The 22835-nt window shown below is 39.6% G+C and overlaps 1 protein-coding gene across 5 annotated transcripts in view; it reads left to right on the top strand.

The window, feature by feature from the left end:
• The window catches only part of clocka (clock circadian regulator a), a 28167-nt gene that overhangs the window by 872 nt on the left and 4460 nt on the right, over positions 1–22835 (top strand). For 2 of the 5 annotated variants that reach the window (XM_028587655.1, XM_028587651.1), the window contains exons 2-20: positions 13893–14124; positions 14211–14302; positions 14732–14791; positions 15040–15188; positions 15280–15371; positions 15458–15547; positions 15730–15850; positions 15960–16073; positions 16163–16281; positions 17459–17541; positions 18513–18619; positions 18732–18879; positions 18997–19072; positions 19157–19301; positions 19398–19498; positions 20468–20671; positions 21497–21790; positions 21918–22133; positions 22233–22420. In XM_028587655.1, the coding sequence (XP_028443456.1) occupies positions 14283–14302; positions 14732–14791; positions 15040–15188; positions 15280–15371; positions 15458–15547; positions 15730–15850; positions 15960–16073; positions 16163–16281; positions 17459–17541; positions 18513–18619; positions 18732–18879; positions 18997–19072; positions 19157–19301; positions 19398–19498; positions 20468–20671; positions 21497–21790; positions 21918–22133; positions 22233–22420 (2327 nt within the window). In that variant the 5' untranslated portion in view covers positions 13893–14124; positions 14211–14282. The remainder of the gene's footprint in view (positions 1–13892; positions 14125–14210; positions 14303–14731; positions 14792–15039; positions 15189–15279; positions 15372–15457; positions 15548–15729; positions 15851–15959; positions 16074–16162; positions 16282–17458; positions 17542–18512; positions 18620–18731; positions 18880–18996; positions 19073–19156; positions 19302–19397; positions 19499–20467; positions 20672–21496; positions 21791–21917; positions 22134–22232; positions 22421–22835) is intronic. The other 3 variants (XM_028587654.1, XM_028587653.1, XM_028587652.1) reach the window with 3 other exon arrangements.

Raw genomic sequence — 22835 nt, 5'->3', positions numbered from 1 at the left:
CATCTATTCATTTTTGTTGTTCTACCTGTCTGGCTTTACCAGGACCTGGATCATACCTGTTAAGATGACAGGAACTAGATAAATAGTTATGCAGTCTGATGAGGGTCAAATGTGTTTGTATGAACCTGCAACATGCATAAAAAAGAAATGGGCAAGAGTAATGTATGATTTTGTTTTCTAAAAAATGTCAACAGAAGACAAGATCTTTTGTATTCTTAATTATGTTTGTCACAGTAATTTAGTCAGGCTAGTTCATGTTGTATCCATTAGACATAAGCCATTGTTAAATAATACTGTAAGACATTACAGGCGTTTTACACATAATAGAGAGATTTAAAATAAATTTTTACTATACAGAGTTTGTTGGAGCTGATCGTGGAGAAATACTTTGACACCTTTTTGTTGTTGCTGGCACTGGCTGGCTGCAGGTGAAGGGAGGAAACTGCTTTGAACAAAACTATTTCCACTAACTACTATCCATTGTGTTTAATTGTTGCTTGGCATCTTTTACACATTGGAACATCTTAATCAAGTTTAACAAGTTTTTCCAAGTTTCTTAAAAATCTAAATGGCACATACAATGTGTTTTGTATACAGTAGTTCTGAAAGAATAGTGGGCAAACTTGACAGCAGAACGCTGGCAAATTGTCTTTAAACATGAAGGGGTGTGACAACATTAGACAAGGAGGGGGTGAATAACATACAGATTACATTGTTATGCGCTACGCCTAATAATGTAATTACTTTACGCCTGTCATGTCAGACTCTTCTGATACAGATGAGTCTGCGTTGATTCAGATGTGATGTTCTCAGGCTTTATTGCAGACAGCGTTGTTTTGCTTCTGCAGCTTAGGTGGAATTAAAAGTTCACTCAAAGGCTGCGTTATCGTCGAGGCCTTGGGCTTAGTGTAGCGGCTCTAAATGTGAACTGGACATTCAGTGTCACAAGCATGACTTCTATAGTGTCACCACCTCGGGGAAATCTTCCTATTGTGAATATCAGTGGGACATTTGTTACAACAACCAAAGTGGTTGACAATTCAAGTATCAGATTTACACAGTCCAAAGCTTTCATTCCTTGTTCAGAATATGTTTGCTACAGTCTGTCAGACCTACCATCATGTGGTCAAAGATTTGCTTTACTAATATGCTCCACATCAACAATGTTGTAAAGAAAACTGCCGTTTGCAACAAAACGTAATGCGGCACAAAGAATGTGCTGGGATGTGACCGCATGTCCACGATGGGTGACGTTAGTGATATGAGGACGGATAAGGTTAGGCCATCTACATATCAGGGTTAATAAACCAACACGTTTTTTTTAGTCATGCGGATAACAAACTGTGCTAAAATGCGCCTGATACGGACTGAATGAATGAATGAGGAAATGTGTCACAGGGAGGAGACTTAGAGAAACTCAAGGTTTATTGACCTTTTTCACAGCAGACATGTTGACTTGTCATATTAGGAAAAGCACAGCTTAACTTGATCACCTTAACGATGGCTCAATTCCATCAAGTGTCCCAGTAAGATATTTCAGTGAGTCAGCATGCACAATACCAGGGCCTCTCCTAAGTGGAATGCAGCCATCAGTAATGGGTTTGAATACACCTGTGCTTTTCCTACTAAGACATGTCAACATGTCTGCCGTGAAAAAGGTCTAGTGAAGAAAACCCAAGGGGGCAAGCCTCTCCCTGGAACGCGTAGCTCCTATGGCACCATTTTGATGCTAATAAGCCATCTCCTCCCGTTAACATTCCATTGACTGCCATTCATTTTGGCGCCACTTTGACAGCGAATAACTTTACATCTGAAGCATTTAAAGACTATTTGTCCATTGTTTATTTCTAAAGAAACACAATAATGTATAAAAGGCTCCATTACCTTGTACCTCACGTTATGGCTCCGTAGCAGACATATTTGTAAAAATAGGCTAACGATTGTGTCATAACCACGCGATTTACTGTCGCACAGTAAAGAAATTACCATACAGTACAGGAGAAGTTTGCAGGCAGTTTCGACTTACATTAGCCGTTTAACCCTTAACCCTAAATATGGGACGTAGAAATAAGCGCTGAAAATGTGTAGAAGAAAAATTTTACAATTTTATAACGTTGGAAAAAGCAAAAACAAACTGAAAAAAAAGGTTTTTCAAGGTTGATGGGAAGACAACACAAGGGTTAAGTTTAATTAATAAACTTTAACTAGCATTTTAGTTAGCAATAATTAGCCTGTGCCAATGTTATCTCCTTACATATACCTACACTCTCCGTCTCTGTAAGATTGGGAATGATTGAGATTTCTCTCGGCATAGCTACCAGAAGACTTCCAACTTTCAGACACGTTGCTCAAGTCACATCTACGTCTTCAAGCTCAGTTGGAGGCTGCTCAGTAACGCTCAGCCAGCACCGGAAAAGTGACTTCTACTATACTTCATTGGTCTCCGTCCAGAGCAACGGGATCTGTTGGTCCAGTTTATATATACTGTCTATGGAGAAAACATACTCCCGACCAGGTTAGGTTCACAGGCTCAGTTACCATAGTAACTGACTGAGGTTAAGTTACCTCTCTTTCTGAAACAGAAAACAAGCTGAAACGGACCCCTGGACTTTCTTTTGTAGTTGAATCTCTGTTAGTTATGCTAAAAGGTACCAGTATAGAAGACGGTGGAGCCATTATGCAACTTTGTTTTGTTTATATACCATGTTGGTGATGTTAATTAATCTGCAGTTTTTGTATGTGGTCACTGGATGGAGCATTGGCACGAAAAGGCATAAAGGTAATCAGCCGGAGGTGCACAGGTGTCGGGCAACCAGGGGAAGCACGCAACTTTTCACCGTGTGAATCATGTCAGGGTATGTGTTAGGGCTGCTCGATTATGGAAAAAAATATAATCATGATTATTTCGGTCAATATTGAAATCACGATAATTTAACACGATTACTCTTTGAGCTCTGGAAAGATGTCGCAATTATTGAACTTAAAAAACAGTGGAAAAAATTAAATAAATCAACAGTAAAAAAACACATAACTTTGAACTTTGCCTTAATACCTTTCCTATTTAAACTTTATTTTTTTCTTTCAGAACACAAGAGAAAATAAGAGTTTACTTGCAAAACATAATGAGCTAAATAATTGTTTCTCGATTATTCTGTTGTCGTGATCATTGGGAGCCGAAATCATAAACATGATTACATGTTGATTAATTGCACAGCCCTAGTACGTGTTAACGTAGGAGTTATCGTGTTGGCGTGTATTGTTATGGGAGTTCAATGGAAACAACTGGACAACAGAAGGATTCAAATCAGTTCCCAATAAATGGGTCACAGCACCGAAATGTAAATGTTGTATGGACATTACTTATTGATTATTGGCACCCAGAAAACTCGTTAAAACAGGTTCTCCCCGTTTTCCCACCGCATTGGCCGAATGCAAGTCTGCTCAAAAGACTCTATCGAAGACCCGACTGATAATGGGTCACACGCCTGACATGTGAGGTTGTTATTTAAAATTAGACCGCTTGGCACTTGCTCAATAGTGACAGTCTTTACTTTTGCCTTCACCTTGTAATGTGACCTACTGTAATAGTACTATAAGCTTAAATACATCAGGTAAAAGAGTAACTTCTGTTTTTACTAGGGGTCAACCGATACCGTTTTTTTCAGGGCCGATACAGAATATTAGTTTAATAAAACAGATATGCATTTACTGTAAAAATTATCTTATCTTTTAGTCAAAATTAAGATTTAAATAAAATACTGATGCAAGTGTATGCCTTGTATAAAAATCTTGAGTAAATGTTATTGTAACAAAAATAAATACTAAATTTAACAATAGTAAATGTCAAAATAATATATGCTGCATTAATGTATTCAAATCTTAAATGCTGCAGCTGGTAAAGGTGGAGCTCAGACAGACCGAGTAGGAACGGAGCCAAAGTGGCGCCCAGGCAGATAATCCGTCGATCCCTAAACTTGTTGAGATATAATAATAATACAAGCATTATCCTTGAAGTTCGTCCACAAGTGATATATTTGCCAGACATAAATTATAGTAAAAATGTACATTTCTAAACCAATTAATTACCATAACATGTACGCTACTACTATGAAAATCTGATGGCAAAATTAGCTGCAGAGAACACACACACACACACACACACACACACACACACACACACACACACACACATACACACACACACACACACACTTTGTCAGCAGTAATTTTTGTGTGGCTCAATGCGCCAAAATCACCAACAATATCATCAAAATAATGTTCAATTACTCGACACAACTTTTTTTTTCCTCCGTTTGTGCAACGATGACACGGTAATGCTAGCTGCCAGGGTAAAGTGGCAGACTCGTGGTTATTGAACTTTTAAACCGTGTGTAGTGAAAATTAGTTACTGATCCAACGGTTAAATATCTCTACAATTAAGACTTGACAACATCTTTAAATAAACGGCACATAAAATTGTGAATTTCCGAACACTAGCCATTCTGTGCAAACACAAATTAAGGTAGTAAGGTAGAAATGCACAGAATGTTTCACCTTTTGAATTTAAGCTACACGAGAAAACAAACCACTTGCTTAGTGTTATTTAGGCCCATTTTACACGTACATGGTTATTTTGAAAAACAAAGACATTTCCCTTCGTTTGTGCCCTTCGTTTACACGCAAATGGAAAATTCGCCTCTAAAAACGAGTCTAATGCGTAAGCTGACTGACACTGACGGCATATATATACACGGGTACATGTAAACGAACGCTTTTCTGAAAACTGACAGCTGTGCACCATGTTATTTTTGAAAACGGAGAGGTTGAAATGTCAGTTTATGAAAATAGCTGGCCACGAGTAAACGTAGCATTAGATGGCGGTTGTCACGTCTAGGGAATAGCAGGCTTGGACCCAAAAGTGCATAGTGTGGAGACGAGGACAAATAGTAAAACAAGACACGACACAGGATAAAAAAACTACAAAGTTAAAACAGGAAACTGAAGCATGAAACATACACACGGATAGAACTGAACAATATGAAGAAAACATGCGATCGCGTTTGTTGAATAACGCAAAAACACTATTACTTGCGATAAATAAATAGATATTGAATTGTACTCCGTTCTGCTGCTTACATTGTTCTCCTAAAATACAACAAACTGCTTGTTGAGTTTAAAACAAATCAAAAGAAAATCAGTTCCAACTTTCTTCTATTGAACAAATTGAACACTGAATTGAACGTAACAGGCACCACTAAAAAAAGGAATGGCATTTTAAAGTGCTCATATTATGCTGTTTGAGAAATGCAGCACATATGCTGCATTTCTGTTTCATATAGCATAATTAGAAATTAAATATATATATCTGTTTAAAAACTCAGCTCTTTAAGTTCTGCAAAAAATTTGTCTTACTACTACTACTACTACTACTAGAATGTCTTACTTCTTTTAAATATCATGGTCGGATTAATTGACAATGAACATAATGGGTAGTAGGAAGCTGCTGCCCCACAATAGTTGAAATGCTGCATTTCATGCATGATTGACTAATAAACACTTTGATTGGTATTCAGTCATTCCACTTAATCACAACTTAAGTTCTTGGTTTTGAGAAATCAGTGTGAGAATTTCTCTATATTATATTGGAGGTACTGGTAAATTAAGAAGGCTACATACTACATCCTTCAAAAAATGCTATTGTAATACGAGGCCAATATATAGTTGCCCACAGAGTCATCCGTATTGAGGTGAAGCGCTTACTTAATTAGCCATCACTCAAAGTCAAAAGGTAAGCCATGGTTGACTTCACCTACTTTATTTGGGTCTCGGTTGCAGCAGTGGACTGTTTTAGTGTCCGTCAGACAAGGGCTGCTCGATTATGGACAAAATCAAAAAAAAATTACGATTATTTAACACGATCACTTGACTTTTGGAAAGATGTTGCAATCATTGAACTTAAAAAACAGTGGAAAAAGTTCAACAAATCAACAGTGAAAACACCTTGAAGTGTGAAATTCCCCATAATACATTTCCCATTTGAACATTTTTGTTTTCATTCAGAACACAAGACAAAATAAGAGTTTACTTGCAAAACGTGATGTGCAAAATAATCGTTTTTCTCGATTATTCTGATTTTGTGAGCACAGCCCTAGGATGGACGCTCTTGGCTAATGTCTTTTGAAGCCTAATTCACCAGTAGCTGTTACAGAGACATTATACATCCATTCAGTAATGTTCTATTTTTGATCTGCAGTCTGTCGATGTTTCTCCTGAATATAATGCATATGGCATTGAAATGGTTTTGACACAGTCACTGGAGCCTTTCAAGTAATTTTCTTTTGAGAAGATCCTACTAGAAATGGTTTAGTGTTCTTTGATTGCATCTGCTGATACTCTTGATTAGCTTGTATTGCTAATATTGGTGTCTTTCCTAGCTGCGTGCGTGTGTGCTTGTTTGCGTTTACCTAAGTCCTAATAGGTTTAGTACAAAAAAGGTATCTATATCACTAATATAATAACTGAATCTTTTTTTTTCCCAATATCTAAACTTAAACCAAACTTCTCTTTTTATAATCTTGACCTGGGTGTTAATTATGCTTAGTATTAACTTGTTAACCATTTAATATCACCCAAACTATAGTCTTAAACTATGGGTTGAACTGTAATCGATTAGCTACCTTGTGTCCTAATATTCACCCACATTTAAACAAATGGCTTTATGGCCTACATGTGTCCCTGTTATGAAAAAGTGCAACCATGACAGGACCATCAGCCTATAGTAAGAGCCTCAATCCTCACAAGATATTCAGTAGGGGTGCACGATTCAGAAAATGTCACGATTCGATTCAATAGCGATGTTTAGGCTCAAGATTCGATTCAAAAACGATTTTCGATTCAAAAACAATATATAGAGGTTTACTCCTCGATGCAGCGGGCCTGGGTTCGACTCCGACCTGTGGCCCTTTGCTACATGTCCCCCCTCTCTCTTCCCTTCCATGTCTTCTGCTGTCCTATCAAAATAAAGTCTGAAAATTCCCAAAAACATCATCTTTAAAAAAAATAAATAAACGATTCACAGTATGTAAATGTAGTTACTTTTCCCATGTGATTGCAGTAGACCTACAATAAATAAATAATAAAATGTGTGTGTGTATATAAATCGATTTTTGGAATTCTATGAATCGATTTTGAATCGGTAGAGCTTGAATCGCGATACGAATGTGAGTCGATTTTTTTTGCACACCCCTAATATTCAGCATGTGGCACACAAGACTAGGCTATGAATGTGATGCACATAATGCACGTGTTGAGAGATAGTAAACTGCAACATACGGCTAAGCTCTTTTGTTACCTTGCCTTTGGTGTAAAAGGATTGCAGTCTGTCATTCATTTCTACAAATGTAGCGTGTCTCCAAAGGTGTCTTTTACGAGTCATATTTGCACCTTAAAATTAATGTAATGCATAGCGTTTAAAGCTTCACTTTCTTATCTCTTGTCGTAGGTTGAAATGCTTCACACAGAAATGTTGTACGTAATAAAGTAGAAATCTTTTGCGTGCCTTGATCTGACATTTCAGTTTGAGGTTACTTTTTAAACATGATGCCAACAATGACTCTAACTTATCATTATTTTCATTAAAATTGTTGATTTGTGTTCTGTCTATTTTCTAATTGATAAATTCACAAATTCTTTCAAGAATAAAACCAGCAAGTAAAAGTATTTACCACAGTGCATGTCTAAATGGGACGTGTGAGGTTGTCAGATCCTGTATCAGTTGTTTCTGCATAATTAATGATGTTTAATTAAAAATCGTGCAGTCACAGAATATGGAAGTTTTTATCTGACATTAACTGCACTCAATTTATGCCTTGACACAATCTCTAGAGTGGTGCAAAGTCTTCTGAGAAACTACAAGTCCATATGCTCACTTAGAGCAAAGTCAAGTAAAGGCATCAATTATTTACAGTAGGTTTCTAATGGTTCAACCTGTTTATAACACTATACTGTAAAATGTTGGTTCTTAATCGAGTGGTTGGCTGGTTAGCATAATAAGCGTTTATATACCAGATTAAGTGTTGGTGATCACATGGTCATATAGTTTGATCATAGTAGACTGGTCTTACAGGGCTGGAGTCAGTTTTTTAAAGATTATATTTGGGCATTTTGACCTTTAATGGATAGGAAAGCTGAGATATGAAAGGGGATAGAGAGGAGGGATGACACGCAGGAAACCGTCACAGGTCGGACTCGAACCCTTGGCCTTCTGCGTCGAGGAATAAACCTCTATATTGGTGCGCCTGCTCTACCAACTGAGCTAACCGGCCACAAGGGCTGGAGTCAGTTTTGACTGCTTCTCGTGTGCATCCTTCTGAACTCCACTTGGCATCGTTACGAGGCCCCTGGCTCAGCTCCTGCTCCGCTGGGACTGGAGGCCAGCAGCAGTCAAGGGGCCCCTGCCAACCACTGCTGCTTGCCTCTCAAACATCCCTGTCTGTGGGCTGTGGAGGAAAAATGCAAAACAAAGAGCCATTTTGTGCTGCTGGGCCTGTGGATGTGTGCGCTTTGAGTGGAAGCACAGCTGGCTGACCAGAGTTGAGGGGTTAGTTGCTACAATGTTTTAGCTGTATGGTGGGCAGTGTTGACAAGCTTGTGTTGTGGATTTTATTTGCTTACTGGCAAAATGACCATGGCATTTATTAAACCCATTTTGACAAGGGAACCTCTATGCCTGTGAAGCGAGGGAATCACATCTTTGATTGATTGCTATGTGGATGCCACCAGGATGTTCAGTCCTTGATTTAGCTGCCTCAGGCAGGACTGAGTAATTTATTTGTATGTGTTTTTGTTGATTTGTGTGACCTCCTTGGCAGTGAGTCTCTTGCTTGCCGGATGTTAAAATCTGCATAACATTATCCTACATACTTCCCAACACTTGGAGCAGAATGAGAACGAGCGCCCCCTCCTCTTTATTTGCTCCTAACCCGAGTACCACATCGGTTTTGTTGTAGATTGTCTTTATGTCTTCCAGTACCAGCGAGTTTCACGTTCTAAATGGCTGACTGAATGTATCGGTCTTTCTAGAAATGTTGTAAAAGCCGAGGTGTTGTGACAACTGGGATCTTTGAGGGTTCACCAACCCCCTGCTCTAGGGTGTCAGGGTGTGACGTAGATGATGAAGAAAACATATGACATTCCCGTTTATCAAGTGTAAGACTGAAAGTCTACTGTCAATTGAAAGATACCCAGACATTTCCCCTATGCCCATTGCAGTCCTAATCACACACAACATAATAGTACAAGTTGATATAAAAACATACTTGTTAGTTGTATAAATGTTTCGAACGCAGGAGCTATATGGCACAGATCTCATTCAGACAATCTTATGCATTTGTTTGTCTTCAGCCTAATATAAAGGTTTAATTTGGTAGCGTTTTAGTTCAAATGGATGCATCTTGCTATTTAATTTTAAAGAACTATGGCAAAACAAGCTCTTTTTGGCTTTAGTCTGCTTCTGATTAGAGGACTGCTGCTCCTTTGCATATCAACAAGTAGTTTCTATCCTCATCTTGGCATTCTAATATGCAGTGATATTATCCTCTGTGGTGGAGTATAAAAGTAAAAAAGCTGTATCCCTGGGGTTATTAATTATTGGTCTTTGGTTTACATTTGGATTTTCATCACTGGGCACATTTTAAACATCACCGGTTTGAATTTCTGAGCCTACTGAGTTATAAGAAGAGAAAGTTGTTCAGCTGTGCTGTATTCTCTGTTTGTCAGTTGCTGTGTAGCCTAATGTAATAGTAAAAACACTCTTCCTGATGGAGAGAATCTGCTTCATAATACAATAAGGATGGGAGGGATTGCTTATGATTGGTTTCCTCTGAATGATGCAGAATGACGGCCAATGCATTAGAGAACATCACACACATGACACGTGTGTTAATGCAGCGCTGCACAGGTCGACCTGTCAGTGTTTTACAGCCACAGTCTTAACCAATAGTCGAATAATTTTCCATGCATGTAGGAGGGAGTGTCAGCTGTAGAAGAATTTCAGCTAGGCTATTTTCAATCAACACAGTGAGGCCGGTTGCTATGGTGTTGCCCGTTGGCACCGTTGCTGTGCTGGCATCTCAATGCGGGGTGTGGTGGAGTGCGTGTCGAGCGGCGCCATACGTCTACTTCAGAGTGACTCATATCCTCAGAGCTCTGCTGCCCTACATCTGAGCATGGGTGGACACATCCACACCCATTCAACAATGCTGTGTGAGCAACAGAAAAACTGTGATAAAAGAGCGTTTTCAGTCTGTGATTTGATGTGTTTCAGGATCAAACATGCTTCTACTTGTGTGAGTTGTGCTCATTTGAATACTTCTGCCTAGTCTACATGATCGACATGACTAAAAACTGATAATTGACGGTTAAAAATGTAGCACCTTTCCTTGACATCTGTGCCCGCTGAGGCTCAGGGAACACCAGGTCGCCTTTGCATATCCTATGATTCAAGGAGGAAATGCAATATATGCATACAGTGTGATTCCCTGATCACACCTTTTAGTGAAGGTACTTGCTTTGTAAAATGGTCAGCTTTTGAAGGATTTCTGTTGACAGGGAGTGTAGTAATATTGGTATAACAGGAAAGCGTTGCCTGTGCAGCTGTGATTAAGTTAGATCAGAGGAGGAGGAAAGTAGGTCACTGGGCCAGCAGGTCAGTGAAGCACAGATGACATCACAGTTATACAACCTCTGCTCTCCCAGTTACACAACGCTCACTATGACTGCTGCAACTGCTGCTGATACACTCATGTCAACACACATTACTTACTATTATTTTCCTCTCATATCACTCATGTCTTTTTTCAGTCTGGGTCTGTGTTCCAGTTAGCTTGTCTATTTTCAAGATGTTGTAGAGCAGAATTACAAATGATCTCTGCTTCTGTTTTTTAGTAGGTACTAAGTGTGTAGATAAAGCTCTTTACTACAACTATCCACTCCCTTTATAATGTTGCCGAAGAGTGTAGTTGGCCCCTTGTCTTAACAAAAGCAGTAATCTTAGATAAGGCACCCATTCTCTGTATTTGTGTCGAAAGAGTTGCATGCAGTGGGCAGTAAAATAACACTGCGTAGCTGAAAGTCAATGGGCCACGATAAAACCTACCCCTCTTACTGTCATGTTTTCCCTTGCATGTCTTAACATGAACGTGTAAATACTCCCAGTTCTGACTTCCTTTCCTCGTTTTGATGAACCCAGCAGCAGTAAGTTTAACACAGCACAACAGTGGAAGTGCTGACTGGGGCTCCCCTAACACACTGATCCTGGGTCAATTATTAATGAATTTAAACATGTGCTGTATTCACATCAAAACCTCAAAGTCTGTACTTAGGTATTTTATCTATTATCTTATCTATTAGTTTACTATCTTTACTTAAATGTGTAAGAATGCTAGTTATGTCAATAAGTGCAGCTGTTTTTTATGCTGTTTGGTTTAACCAAATGCTGCTCACAATAACCAACCTCAATTCAACTATTTTTGTGTGTATATCTATATTAGCTTACAATACATGCCTTAAGTATAAATCCCTAAAATAGCAAAAACTACAATGAAGTCTCAGCCAAATTTGTAATAATGGAAATGTTATGTGTACCATGATACAAGGAGAGAAGGGCTTTTCTCACCAACACAAATAGGACGTTATGATGAGAAAACCTCCCACACAGGTTCTGATGGTAACTGGTTCATGGGATAAGTGGGTCAAATATTTAGGCTAGAGATCCAGTGGGCCTTCTCATTTTAATTGGACAATCTATTGTAGGCCTACCTGCGTAAGGAGAAGAGTAGCGTCAGGTGATAGGAAGAAACATCAGCTGTCAGTGATGTGTGGAATATTACTGTAGATGTTTTTTTATGCGGCAAATTGAAATCAAGATAGGTGCTTTTATGTATTGGTTACATCAGCATTCAGGGTGTCAAACATGTGGCAATAATTTACCTTTTTAAAAGCATTATATTATGTATTACATTTAATATAATCCCAGAGTATTTCCTGGATGTTAATGCAAAGGATGATCACCTCTGTAAATTAGATTGACATTGACAATTGAGATTAACCCCGACCCCTGCAGCTCATTCAGAACGCAGCAGATCGACTTGTCTTCAACCTCCCCAAGTTCTCTCACACTACACCGCTCCTCCGCTCTCTTCACTGGTTACCAGTTGCTGCCCGCATCCGCTTCAAGACACTAGTACTTGCATACAGGGCCACAAACGGATCAGCCCCAACATACATCCAGGACATGGTCAAACCATATACCCCAACCTGCTCACTCCGCTCTGCATCAGCCAACCGGCTTGCTGCCCCCTCACAGCGAGGGAGAACTAATCGCTCAACGAAATCCCGACTGTTTGCTGTCCTGGCTCCTAAATATTGGAATGAGCTCCCTATTGACATCAGGATGGCCAAAAGCCTATGCATCTTCTGCTGAAGGCTAAACACATCTCTTCCAACTACACCTCGGATAAACATGAAAAAAAAAAAAATAAAAATAAAAAAAAAAAATATATATATATATATATATATATATATATATATATATATATATATATATAGTACAGGCCAAAAGTTTGGACACACCTTCTCATTCAAATGCGTTTCCTTTTTATTTTCATGACTATTTACATTGTAGATTCTCACTGAAGGCATCAAAACTATGAATGAACACATATGGAATTATGTACTTAACAAAAAACTGTGAAATAACTGAAAACATGTCTTATATTTTAGATTCTTCAAAGTAGCCACCCTTTATTAATAAGGAAAAACTTCCACTAATTAACCCTGACAAAGCACACCTGTGAAATGAAAACCATTTCAGGTGACTACCTCATGAAGCTCATTAAGAGAACACCAAGGGTTTGCAGAGTTATCAAAAAAAGCAAAGGGTGGCTACTTTGAAGAATTTAAATTATAAGACATGTTTTCACTTATTTCACACTTTTTTGTTAAGTACATAATTCCATATGTGTTCATTCATAGTTTTGATGCCTTCAGTGAGAATCTACAATGTAAATAGTCATGAAAATAAAGAAACACATTGAATGAGAAGGTGTGTTCAAACTTTTGGCCTGTTGTGTGTGTGTGTGTGTGTGTGTGTGTGTGTGTGTGTGTGTGTGTGTGTGTGTGTGTGTGTGTGTGTGTGTGTGTGTGTGTGTGTGTGTGTGTGTGTGTGTGTGTGTGTGTGTGTGTGTGTGTGTGTGTGTGTGTGTGTGTGTGTGTGTGTGTGTGTGTGTGTGTGTGTATATGGCTCTTTGTAGTTTTGCTTATTTAAAGCTAATGTACTTGCACTTACTACTTGTTGTCTGGAGTTTGCACCTTCAGGTTTGAAAGCACTTAATTGGAAGTTGCTTTGGATAAAAGCGTCAGCTAATGGCTGGTGGGTCCCTCTCCCTTTTCGATTACTACCAACTGTTGTTGAGCCCTTAGTCCCACATCATATCAAACTATTTCCATGACAAATTGTAATTTCACTTAAAGTTTTTATTTTGTGCCAGCCATTAGCTACATTTATTTATTGGATGGCGTGATGTGACGTGTGCCATTTTGGGATGCAGCTACAAAAACCCAGCCTGACTGCTGCATCACTTTAAGTTTAGCTCGGCTGTTAAAGCAAAGGTCCGTCACGGTGCATCAGGGGTTAGCTGGCCATCTGGAGACGGAGAGTAGGAGTAGGAGAGCACACATTGGCATAAAAAAGATGTCCCATGCTGTCTCCTATATTAGACCGGCCAGACTGCTTTTTATACACTGCAGTCTACCTTTCACATGCCGAGCTTACGGACATATTGATTGTGTTTGTATTTCAATAATGACAATGTGTGTTTTTTACCCTCTTATAGACTCAGATGTTGCTGCCATGTGCCAGTCTCCCACCCGAAGCAGACGAAGAACTCGGCTCATTGAAGACCCCTTTTCAACTTTCTACCCACTGATTGGGGAAACTTTCAGTGACTGTCCTCCAAGACACAGAGCTCCACTGCCCCAATCACCACAGTGTGTCCAGCCACACCCTGCCTTCATCCAGCAGTAACTTCTTCATCCTCTCACAGGACTGGCTGTACTGTCAGTAAGGTGAGATTTAGTTTTACCATTGGTCTTGAATTTGGTGATGAAGCTGTTTGAAAGTTATTTCACGTGGGGTTCTTTTTTCCTCAAAGGTTCGTCCCCAAATGTCTACCTCACGATTAAAAGACCCCTCTCCAACACTGCGACCCTAAACAGGATACAAAATGACCTCGAGCATTGACCGGTGAGACAAAGGTTTTGAGTTACCTGCATTTAGCTTGTTTTTCTTAGTAATTTCTATTAATTGTGTAGTCTATAAAACATCAAAACCACTTTTTTTTTCTCTGACCAACAATTAAAAAACATGGATTTAATTTACGGTAATGTTTTGTACTAGATAATGATTTAAAACAATTGTTTATCACCGTGCCATAGATTGATTTTCGATCTCGATATCAATCTTATAATTGTCTCAGCACTAGATATAAGTGACTGAGGAATACAATGTCCAAGTTCTGTGTTCAGTTTAATTCTTTCCTGTTTTTACCTCAAAATAAATAAAAAAATGGTAAGATGAGCAGAGCCTCTTTTCAAAGTGTTCATAAAAGATTATTAGAGAACGAATAATAAATTTAAAGGATCTTCTTCAACTGTCGGCATGTTTGCTCTGCAGGGATGACAGCAGTATCTTTGATGGGTTAATGGAAGAAGATGAAAAGGATAAAGCTAAACGGTATGATCCATGTGATTTGTGTTCAGATCAAAAGACATTCAATGTTATTTAAAACATCCTCCATGATATTACAATTTTTAGTTTTCATGAGACTTGATTGTACATCTGTGTGATTATTAAAGTTCCACATGCAGAGACACAGCTATCTTACCTGCCTCACAATAATGCAGCATTGTAACCAATCCCCAAACTACTGTATATAATGAAGACAAAACGGGTTCTTATTCTTATCGTGTCTAATCCGACAGTGTGTCCCGTAACAAGTCTGAGAAGAAACGCAGAGACCAGTTCAATGTCCTCATCAAGGAGCTGGGCACCATGTTGCCGGGCAACACCCGGAAGATGGACAAGTCCACTATCTTGCAGAAGAGCATCGACTTTCTGCACAAACACAAGGGTGAGGACGGACAGAAATCTGTCTGATCCAGAGAGTTGTGGGTCACACACTGAACCTGTTTTGTTGACACGTTTCATGTCTCCTTCATCAGAAATTGCTGCTCAGTCAGAGTCAACTGAGATCAGGCAAGACTGGAAGCCTCCTTTTCTTAGTAATGAAGAGTTCACTCAGCTGATGTTGGAGGTGAGTTGTCTTTGCATGTCTTTTTTTGTTTTTATTTACATGCAAGAGTATTAATGAATTAAAAAAGTACATTTTATTTCCGTAAGGCGTTAGATGGATTTTTTCTTGCAATCATGACTGATGGGAACATAATCTACGCTTCTGAGAGTGTGACGTCCCTACTAGAACACTTACCTGTGAGTATAATGTGAATGAATAATAATATAGAGTCAGTATTGGAGTTTTAGAATATTTCAAGTCTATATAACAAAGCAAATGTCAACAGTGCCACCTGTTTGATACAGTTTTACAAGCTAAGTGTTTAGAGCTACACATGCTCAAAGATGCATTAGTTTGAAACATATTGCATATGTTTCAGTCTGATCTTGTGGATCAGAACTTGTTGAACTTCCTGCCTATGGGTGAGCATTCAGATGTGTACAAGGCTCTGTCCTCTCATATCATGGAAGGAGAGACACCGACGCCTGAATATCTGAAAAGTAAGTGGAATTTTTTATTTGCACCATTTCAATTTGTCTTACTATGCTATTATATTATCTTACAGGTATAGTAATGACTTCAATTCTTACTTTTTCATTTTTTTCCCAGCTAAAAATCAGCTTGAGTTCTGTTGCCACATGCTCCGAGGGACAATTGACCCCAACGAGCCCCCCGTGTACGAATATGTCAAGTTCATTGGAAACTTCAAGTCCCTGAATAATGGTGAGCTACACGCCACTAATTGTCTGAGCCTCAAGTTGAGTTTTCCTGGCCGTAAAGCCTAAGCTTTTCTTTGTTTTATTCATCACCAGTGCCTAACTGTACCCGAAATGGTTTTGAGGGAGTGATCCAGCGATCGCTTCACTCTGCCTTTGAAGACAGAGTGTGTCTTATAGCAACTGTGAGGCTTGCCAAACCACAGTTTATCAAGGTAAAAATCATTAGCCGTTCTTCCACTTCTTACTTCTCCTTTTATCCTGTTGACACACATTCGATCTGTGCCTCAAGGTTTGAAAAAAGGTAGTTAAAATTAGGACAGAGCTCAGCAGTAACGCTTGCCCAGTCACCCCAGGCAAACATATTTGGGCTCCTGTCAACCATTTTGTGTGGTGCCCTGTTGTCTCTTTTCTTTGGTTTAAAAACACTATCTATGTATCTTTATTCCAGCTGAGTTAAAAAGCTACTGTTGATTTTACTTTTACTATTACTGTTGGAACTAAAGTGACATTGAGTTTGGAATCAAACGATCATAATTATGGAATAATACACAAGACGGTGGAACTGAAACTGAGACAGCAGAACTTGAATGAAAGAGAAGCAGAAACTTCATTAAGACTCGTGAGGCTAAGTAGTGCTGGTGTACAATGAACAGAGCCCGACCGATATATCGGCGGGCCGATATTAGGCATTTTCATCATTCGGTATCGCCATTTATAATGGCCGATAAATGAATATTAAAAAAATTTAATAAAAAAGGACGAAACACCCTTCAATGGTTATGTTCTGAGTGTTGGCGTTGTATAGTTTGTCCACCAGAGGGCGCTCTACAACGTCCTGTTGGCAACACTTGGATTTTTTTGTTATTGTGTTTTTGTTCAAAGGACTTTAATTTTCATATCTTAAGTTTGTATTTTTATACATTTTATTTATCAGAACTTTAATATATTTTGATGTTCCTCTGTTCTGTTAAAACAAAAAAGTTAATTTTTAAACTTTTATTATCATATTATTTTAGTGAGGACTCATAAATAACGATAATGTAATGTAATAATGTTAGGAAAATCTGTTTGTTTTGTTACACGTTTCTTGATATCTATTTAAAATGTATATCGGCCGATATATTGGAATATCAGATTTTTAAATCACCAAACATTTGTATTGATATTGGCCTTAAAAATCCTTTATTGGTCGGGCTCTAACAATGAACACTGCCTTTTGAAGAGAGCCTGAACACTAAAATTTGACTCTTCAAACTTACCTTATTTCCTGCATGTTCAGCTCAACATTGGCTCAGATAAGTTAGTATTTACTGTAGTACGTGCATTTATTTTTAGATAAATGTAGATACTGTCTAAATACATTCTACACTTCCACCCTATCCCTCTCAGGAGATGTGCACTGTAGAGGAGCCTAATGAGGAATTCACCTCCAGACATAGTTTAGAGTGGAAATTTCTCTTCTTGGACCACAGGTACAGTTTATTTTTCTTCCTTTTTTACGGTGTCTTCTAGCCAATGTGCTCTGCTGTTTGTGTTATATGTTTTTGTATAGTAACTCTTTACCAATGGATCATTTATTCAGGATGCTTTCACACCTGTCCTGTTTGTTCAGTTCAAATTCAGTCAAACTCTGAGACCACCTGAGAAGTCGGGTTTCTGTCCGCTACCGCAGGACTGTGTAAAAGTAGATGTATGACATTAGCAGGAATTTCAAAGCTAATAATAAATGCACTGCTGATTGTGAAATGTAAAAGAAGCCCTCTCCCGTTCCTATAGGCGATGTTATGCGTCTGTGTTGAGCTTGTGTCCTATGTATTGTAGCAGTTCCCCAATACAAAGTGAGTGAAATGTATTGACACAGTAACTATCCCCATAGTAGTATCATAAAAATGCCTGGTATTTTGACCTTTTTTTAATCTGTTTGTATCTATTAATGCTACTCGAGATCCAGTCGCAATCTTGACTTATAATGATGATAATCAGTTATTTCTTTGTGAGCACTTTTTGATTCCAGCGGAGATTAATAAACACATAAAGACACAGTTAAGTGCAGCATAATGGCTGTCAGACACCAGAATTAGATTTTCCCACATGGGTCCTGATGATGCATGATGACATCACACAAAACTGTCATATCAAAGACTTACCTGTCAGTGTATGTGCCTTCATGTTCACCCGTCTTGGTTTGGTTGTAATAAACCAGTGTGAACATGAAGCGGCATGGCAAAGGCAGCATGTAACTTCTTGTTTTTTTTGGACCAAATGAACTGAACTACAGGTGAGAAAGCAACCTTGCTGTGAGCCCTTTGGGGAAAAACACACTTTTCTTTCCTACTACTGTAAAGGTTTATGATAATTAGCATTAGTGTACTTTAACAGCAGAATAAGGTGTGCTGAGGTCTTCCAATGACTCATCTCAATAACATTTTCTTTGTTTGTCCAGAGCTCCACCCATTATAGGTTACCTCCCGTTTGAGGTGCTGGGTACATCAGGATATGACTACTACCATGTAGATGACCTGGAGACATTGGCCAAATGCCACGAACACTGTGAGTACATCTTTCTCGGACATCATTAAAGTGAGTTCATCTAGAGTGTCGGCTTCTTTTTGAACTTTCAAATAGTGAATATCTGTGAGCGCCCTCTCTTGTGTGTTTGTAGTAATGCAATATGGCAAAGGAAAATCCTGCTACTACAGATTCCTCACAAAAGGGCAGCAGTGGATTTGGCTTCAGACCCACTACTACATCACCTACCACCAGTGGAACTCCAGACCAGAGTTTATTGTCTGCACGCACACTGTTGTCAGGTACATGGAGATAATTTAGTGGAAAAACGCATCATCTTTGTCCCACTTCTTTCACTTGAATCGCAATGCAACACATATATATATATGTGTAGTTTATTCACTGTCTTTGCTCCACAGTTATGCTGAAGTAAGAGCAGAACAGCGCAGAGAGCTTGGAATTGAAGAATTACAACCTGAGCTCACAGCAGACAAGGTGAGACTTCTGTTCAACATCAGTCATCTATGACGATGCCTTTTGCATGGAGACTCAGAGCTGACTTTCTCTCTTGCCTCACAGCAGTCCCAGGATTCAGGCTCTGAGTCCCAGCTCAACACGTCCAGCCTGAAAGAGGCTCTAGAGCGCTTCAACCACAGCCGGACACCCTCGGCCTCGTCTCGCAGCTCACGCAAATCCTCGCACACAGCTGTGTCTGACCCAGCTTGTAAGCACCCTCAACAATCTCTGTCACTGACACTATTTTATATTAGGTGGTCATCTTATTGTTTTATTTTTTATCATGTTTATATTTCCCTCTCAGCGTCTCAGATGAAGCTTCAGGGAGACAGGAGTACACCAGGTCGGCAGTCTGTCTCTGCTGTGGAGATGACATCACAACGAAGATCATCTATCAGCAGCCAGGTCAGTGAAGGGACAAGAACAGAGTCAGGTGGAAAAGGGCTTTAATAAGGGATAAAGAGATTAGACTGGCTGTATTCTGACCTGTTCTTCATCCTTTTCTGTTTGTTAAAGGACAAATCCGGCGCAAAATGAACCTAGGGGTTAGTAACACATGTGCACCGAGGTCGACCGTTCTCTGGGATATGTTTTCATGCTAATCAAATGTGACCAGTTTCATCGGAAACCGCTAATTAGCTTATAACGCTAGTTGTTGGGGCACTGGTAAAGTAAAAAAGAAATTGCTATTTCTATACCACTAACAAGGCTCAAAATAGCACCACATGGTCCCTACATGTAAACCGAAGCATTGAGAACTTTATAAGTGTACAGACAGTTTATTAAAAAGATATTTTATAATGACAGTACTGTTCATGTATACAGGCGGGCGCCATCTTCGGAAAACAGTCACAACCAGTCGAACGACAAACGCCGTGCATATGTTTTAATAAACAGATATAATTCATGCATTTCCATGTAATTACATTTCACAAACACAATTCCTATTGAACCATTGGGAAACCACGGACCATGGGAGATTTCAAGTGACAGTTCAGCTCACGTTGCACGGCATTCGTTGTTCGACTGGTCATGACTGTTTCCCAAGATGTCGCCCGCCTGTATACATGAACGGTACAGTCTTTATAAACTATCTTTTTAATAAACTGTCTGTACACTTACAAGTTCTCAATGCTTCGGTTTACATGTAGGGACCCTCAAATAGCAATTTCTTTTTACTTTACCCGTGCCCCGACCACTAGCTTTATAAGCTAATTAGCGGTTTGCGCTAAAACGGGTCACATTCGATTAGCATGAAAGCATATCCCAGAGAACGGTCGACTCAGTACCCATGTGTTATCAACCCCTAGGTTCATTTTGCGCCGGATTTGTTCTTTAATGTTGTTGCTAATGTTGTTCTGTATTCATTCTCAGCAGTCAATGAGCTCCCAAAATACAATACAGAACATGGCACCATCCATGGTTTCACAACAACAACAACAGCAGCAGCAGCAGCAGCAGCAGCAACAACCGCAACAACAACAACCGCAACAACAACAACAACAACAACAACAACAACAACAACAACAACAACAGCAACAGCCTCAAAAGCAGCAACAAGTTCAGACCAGCGACCAAGTAAGATATTTATCTCATTTGTTTTAAAGCCTACTTTATGTTTACCAGACAGCCAACTTTTTGTGCACCTTAGATCTCGCTGATTCTGTCAGTGGATCCTCATTATTGGATGTATTCTTAATACAATTTGAATGTAACATCACATGGTTTGATTCATAAAACCAAACGGCAAAAAAAGTGCAAACTTGTTTTACAAGTGGAATCGTCTCTTGAGCTCCACTGATAAATAGGAGCATGCATTAAAAGAATGTGAACAATTCATTCATAAATTCTTCTTATCAATGCAGCTTCTAATAGATTATTTTATGTATCTCCAAATAGAAAAAACTAGCATACGGAATTTGTACAGTTTATTTTATGGTTTAATCTTTAGTTGAGCACAAACCAAACAGTATTATCATCACAGCACTATTAGGAAACAGTTCAAAACTGAACGTACATTTATAGTGCCCTGTAACTAGCTCATAGATGCAACCTAAAGGTAAATATATATTTATGTAATGTATATATAAAAGTCAGATGTTTGCAGGTGGCAGGATGATGAAGCTTTTCTCCTCTGCCTAATAAGATCATGTGTGCCAATCAATGGTTTAGTTTCCTACACTGAGGCATTTATTGAATACAGGCAGGCTACCCCCAGTTATACCTAGACCACGGTTTCAGTTGGATTTTAGTCAGCATTAGACCTCGCACGTGCCACTGAATCACTCTTGAGAATGAATCGCTCCTCTGATGCTACGCCACATGTTAATGTTCAGATATGAACTACCTCGACAGCTGCCATTTCACTTCCTGCTGTGTCCCCATGTCATTGTTCTTTGACAGTCAATGGTGCAGTTCTCCAGCCAGCTAGAAGTCATGCATAACCTGAAAGAGCAGCTGGAGCATAGGACCAGGATGATCGAGGCCAACATTCAGCGGCAGCAGGATGAGCTGCGGCAGATCCAGGACGAGCTGCACAGAGTGCAGGGACAGAGCCTTCAAGGACAGAGCCTGCAGGGACAGAGCCTTCACGGACAGAGCCTTCAAGGACAGAGCCTGCAGGGACAGAGCCTTCAGGGACAGAGCCTTCAAGGACAGAGCCTGCAGGGACAGATCCTTCAGGGACAGAGCCTTCAGGTGAGATGCAAGAGCTGCTCAGGAGTGTATGGCAATCATGCAGCCCATGTTTTTTTATTGTTGTATTTATTTACTGTCTGGGTTGATGTTTTGCTGTCATAGCTTTAATCTGTGCTCTATGTTTCAGATGTTCTTGCCGAAAGGAGCCGGAGGACTGAATCTCAGCTCTGTTCAGACGGCCCAGGGGAACGCCTTGCAGCAGGGGGGAACCCTCAGCATGCAGGGCCAGGTGGTGTCTGCAGGGACTCTACAGAACGGCATACAGCAACAACATGCTGTCCAGCCCCAGCCCCATCCCCAGCAACAAACTCTCTTGCGGGAACAGAGCACAGCACTCTCACAGGTCTGACAAACCAAATAGTTCTCCTTTTCCCCATGCTGTTCATTAAACACATCCAACACAGCCACATCTTGTCACTTACTTTGGTTCTGTGTATTTCAGTCTCAGCGGCCGTCCCTCACTCTACAGCCTCAACAGAATCCACTGCCCGCGTCTCTCTACAACACAATGATGATCCCTCAGCAAAACCCTGCTAACATGGTCCAGATTGCCACTACCCTGGCTCAGAATACTGGACCAAACGCTGCTGCTGTGGCTACATTTGCACAGGATCGTTCAGCTCAGATAAGGTATGTAATATAGTATAGTCATTTGAATGTTGCATTCGAAAGGGGAGCCAAAGACAATACATACTGCTGGGTGTTAGATTTTTTTTAAAGTCGTTTTTTTGTTCTAAAAAGCCTTTTTAAAATGTCAATGACGTGATACACATTGTAGGGCCAGAGATACTGCTTTATCTCTGGCCGTAGTAACTTGGTTCCGCTTTGGATGCCATCAAGCGGGATCTCCGGTCGTAATCAGTCCTTCACTGACCAATCGGCATTCATTAGCAGAATGCTAGCGTGTTATGGGCAACAGCGACTCAAACTTTCGACCTGTAATCATGTTGAACTTGCAAAAACTACAATCAATCGCTTCAGAACTCGAACCTCCTATGGCGCCATTTTGATGCTACAAAGCGATCACCTCCCGTTAGCATTCCAT

This window comes from Perca flavescens, chromosome 9 (assembly GCF_004354835.1).
Source record: "Perca flavescens isolate YP-PL-M2 chromosome 9, PFLA_1.0, whole genome shotgun sequence".
Classification (NCBI taxonomy): Eukaryota; Metazoa; Chordata; class Actinopteri; order Perciformes; family Percidae; genus Perca; species Perca flavescens.
The sequence above is the reverse complement of the archived record's forward strand: the minus strand, read 5'-3'. Positions and strand labels throughout refer to the sequence as shown.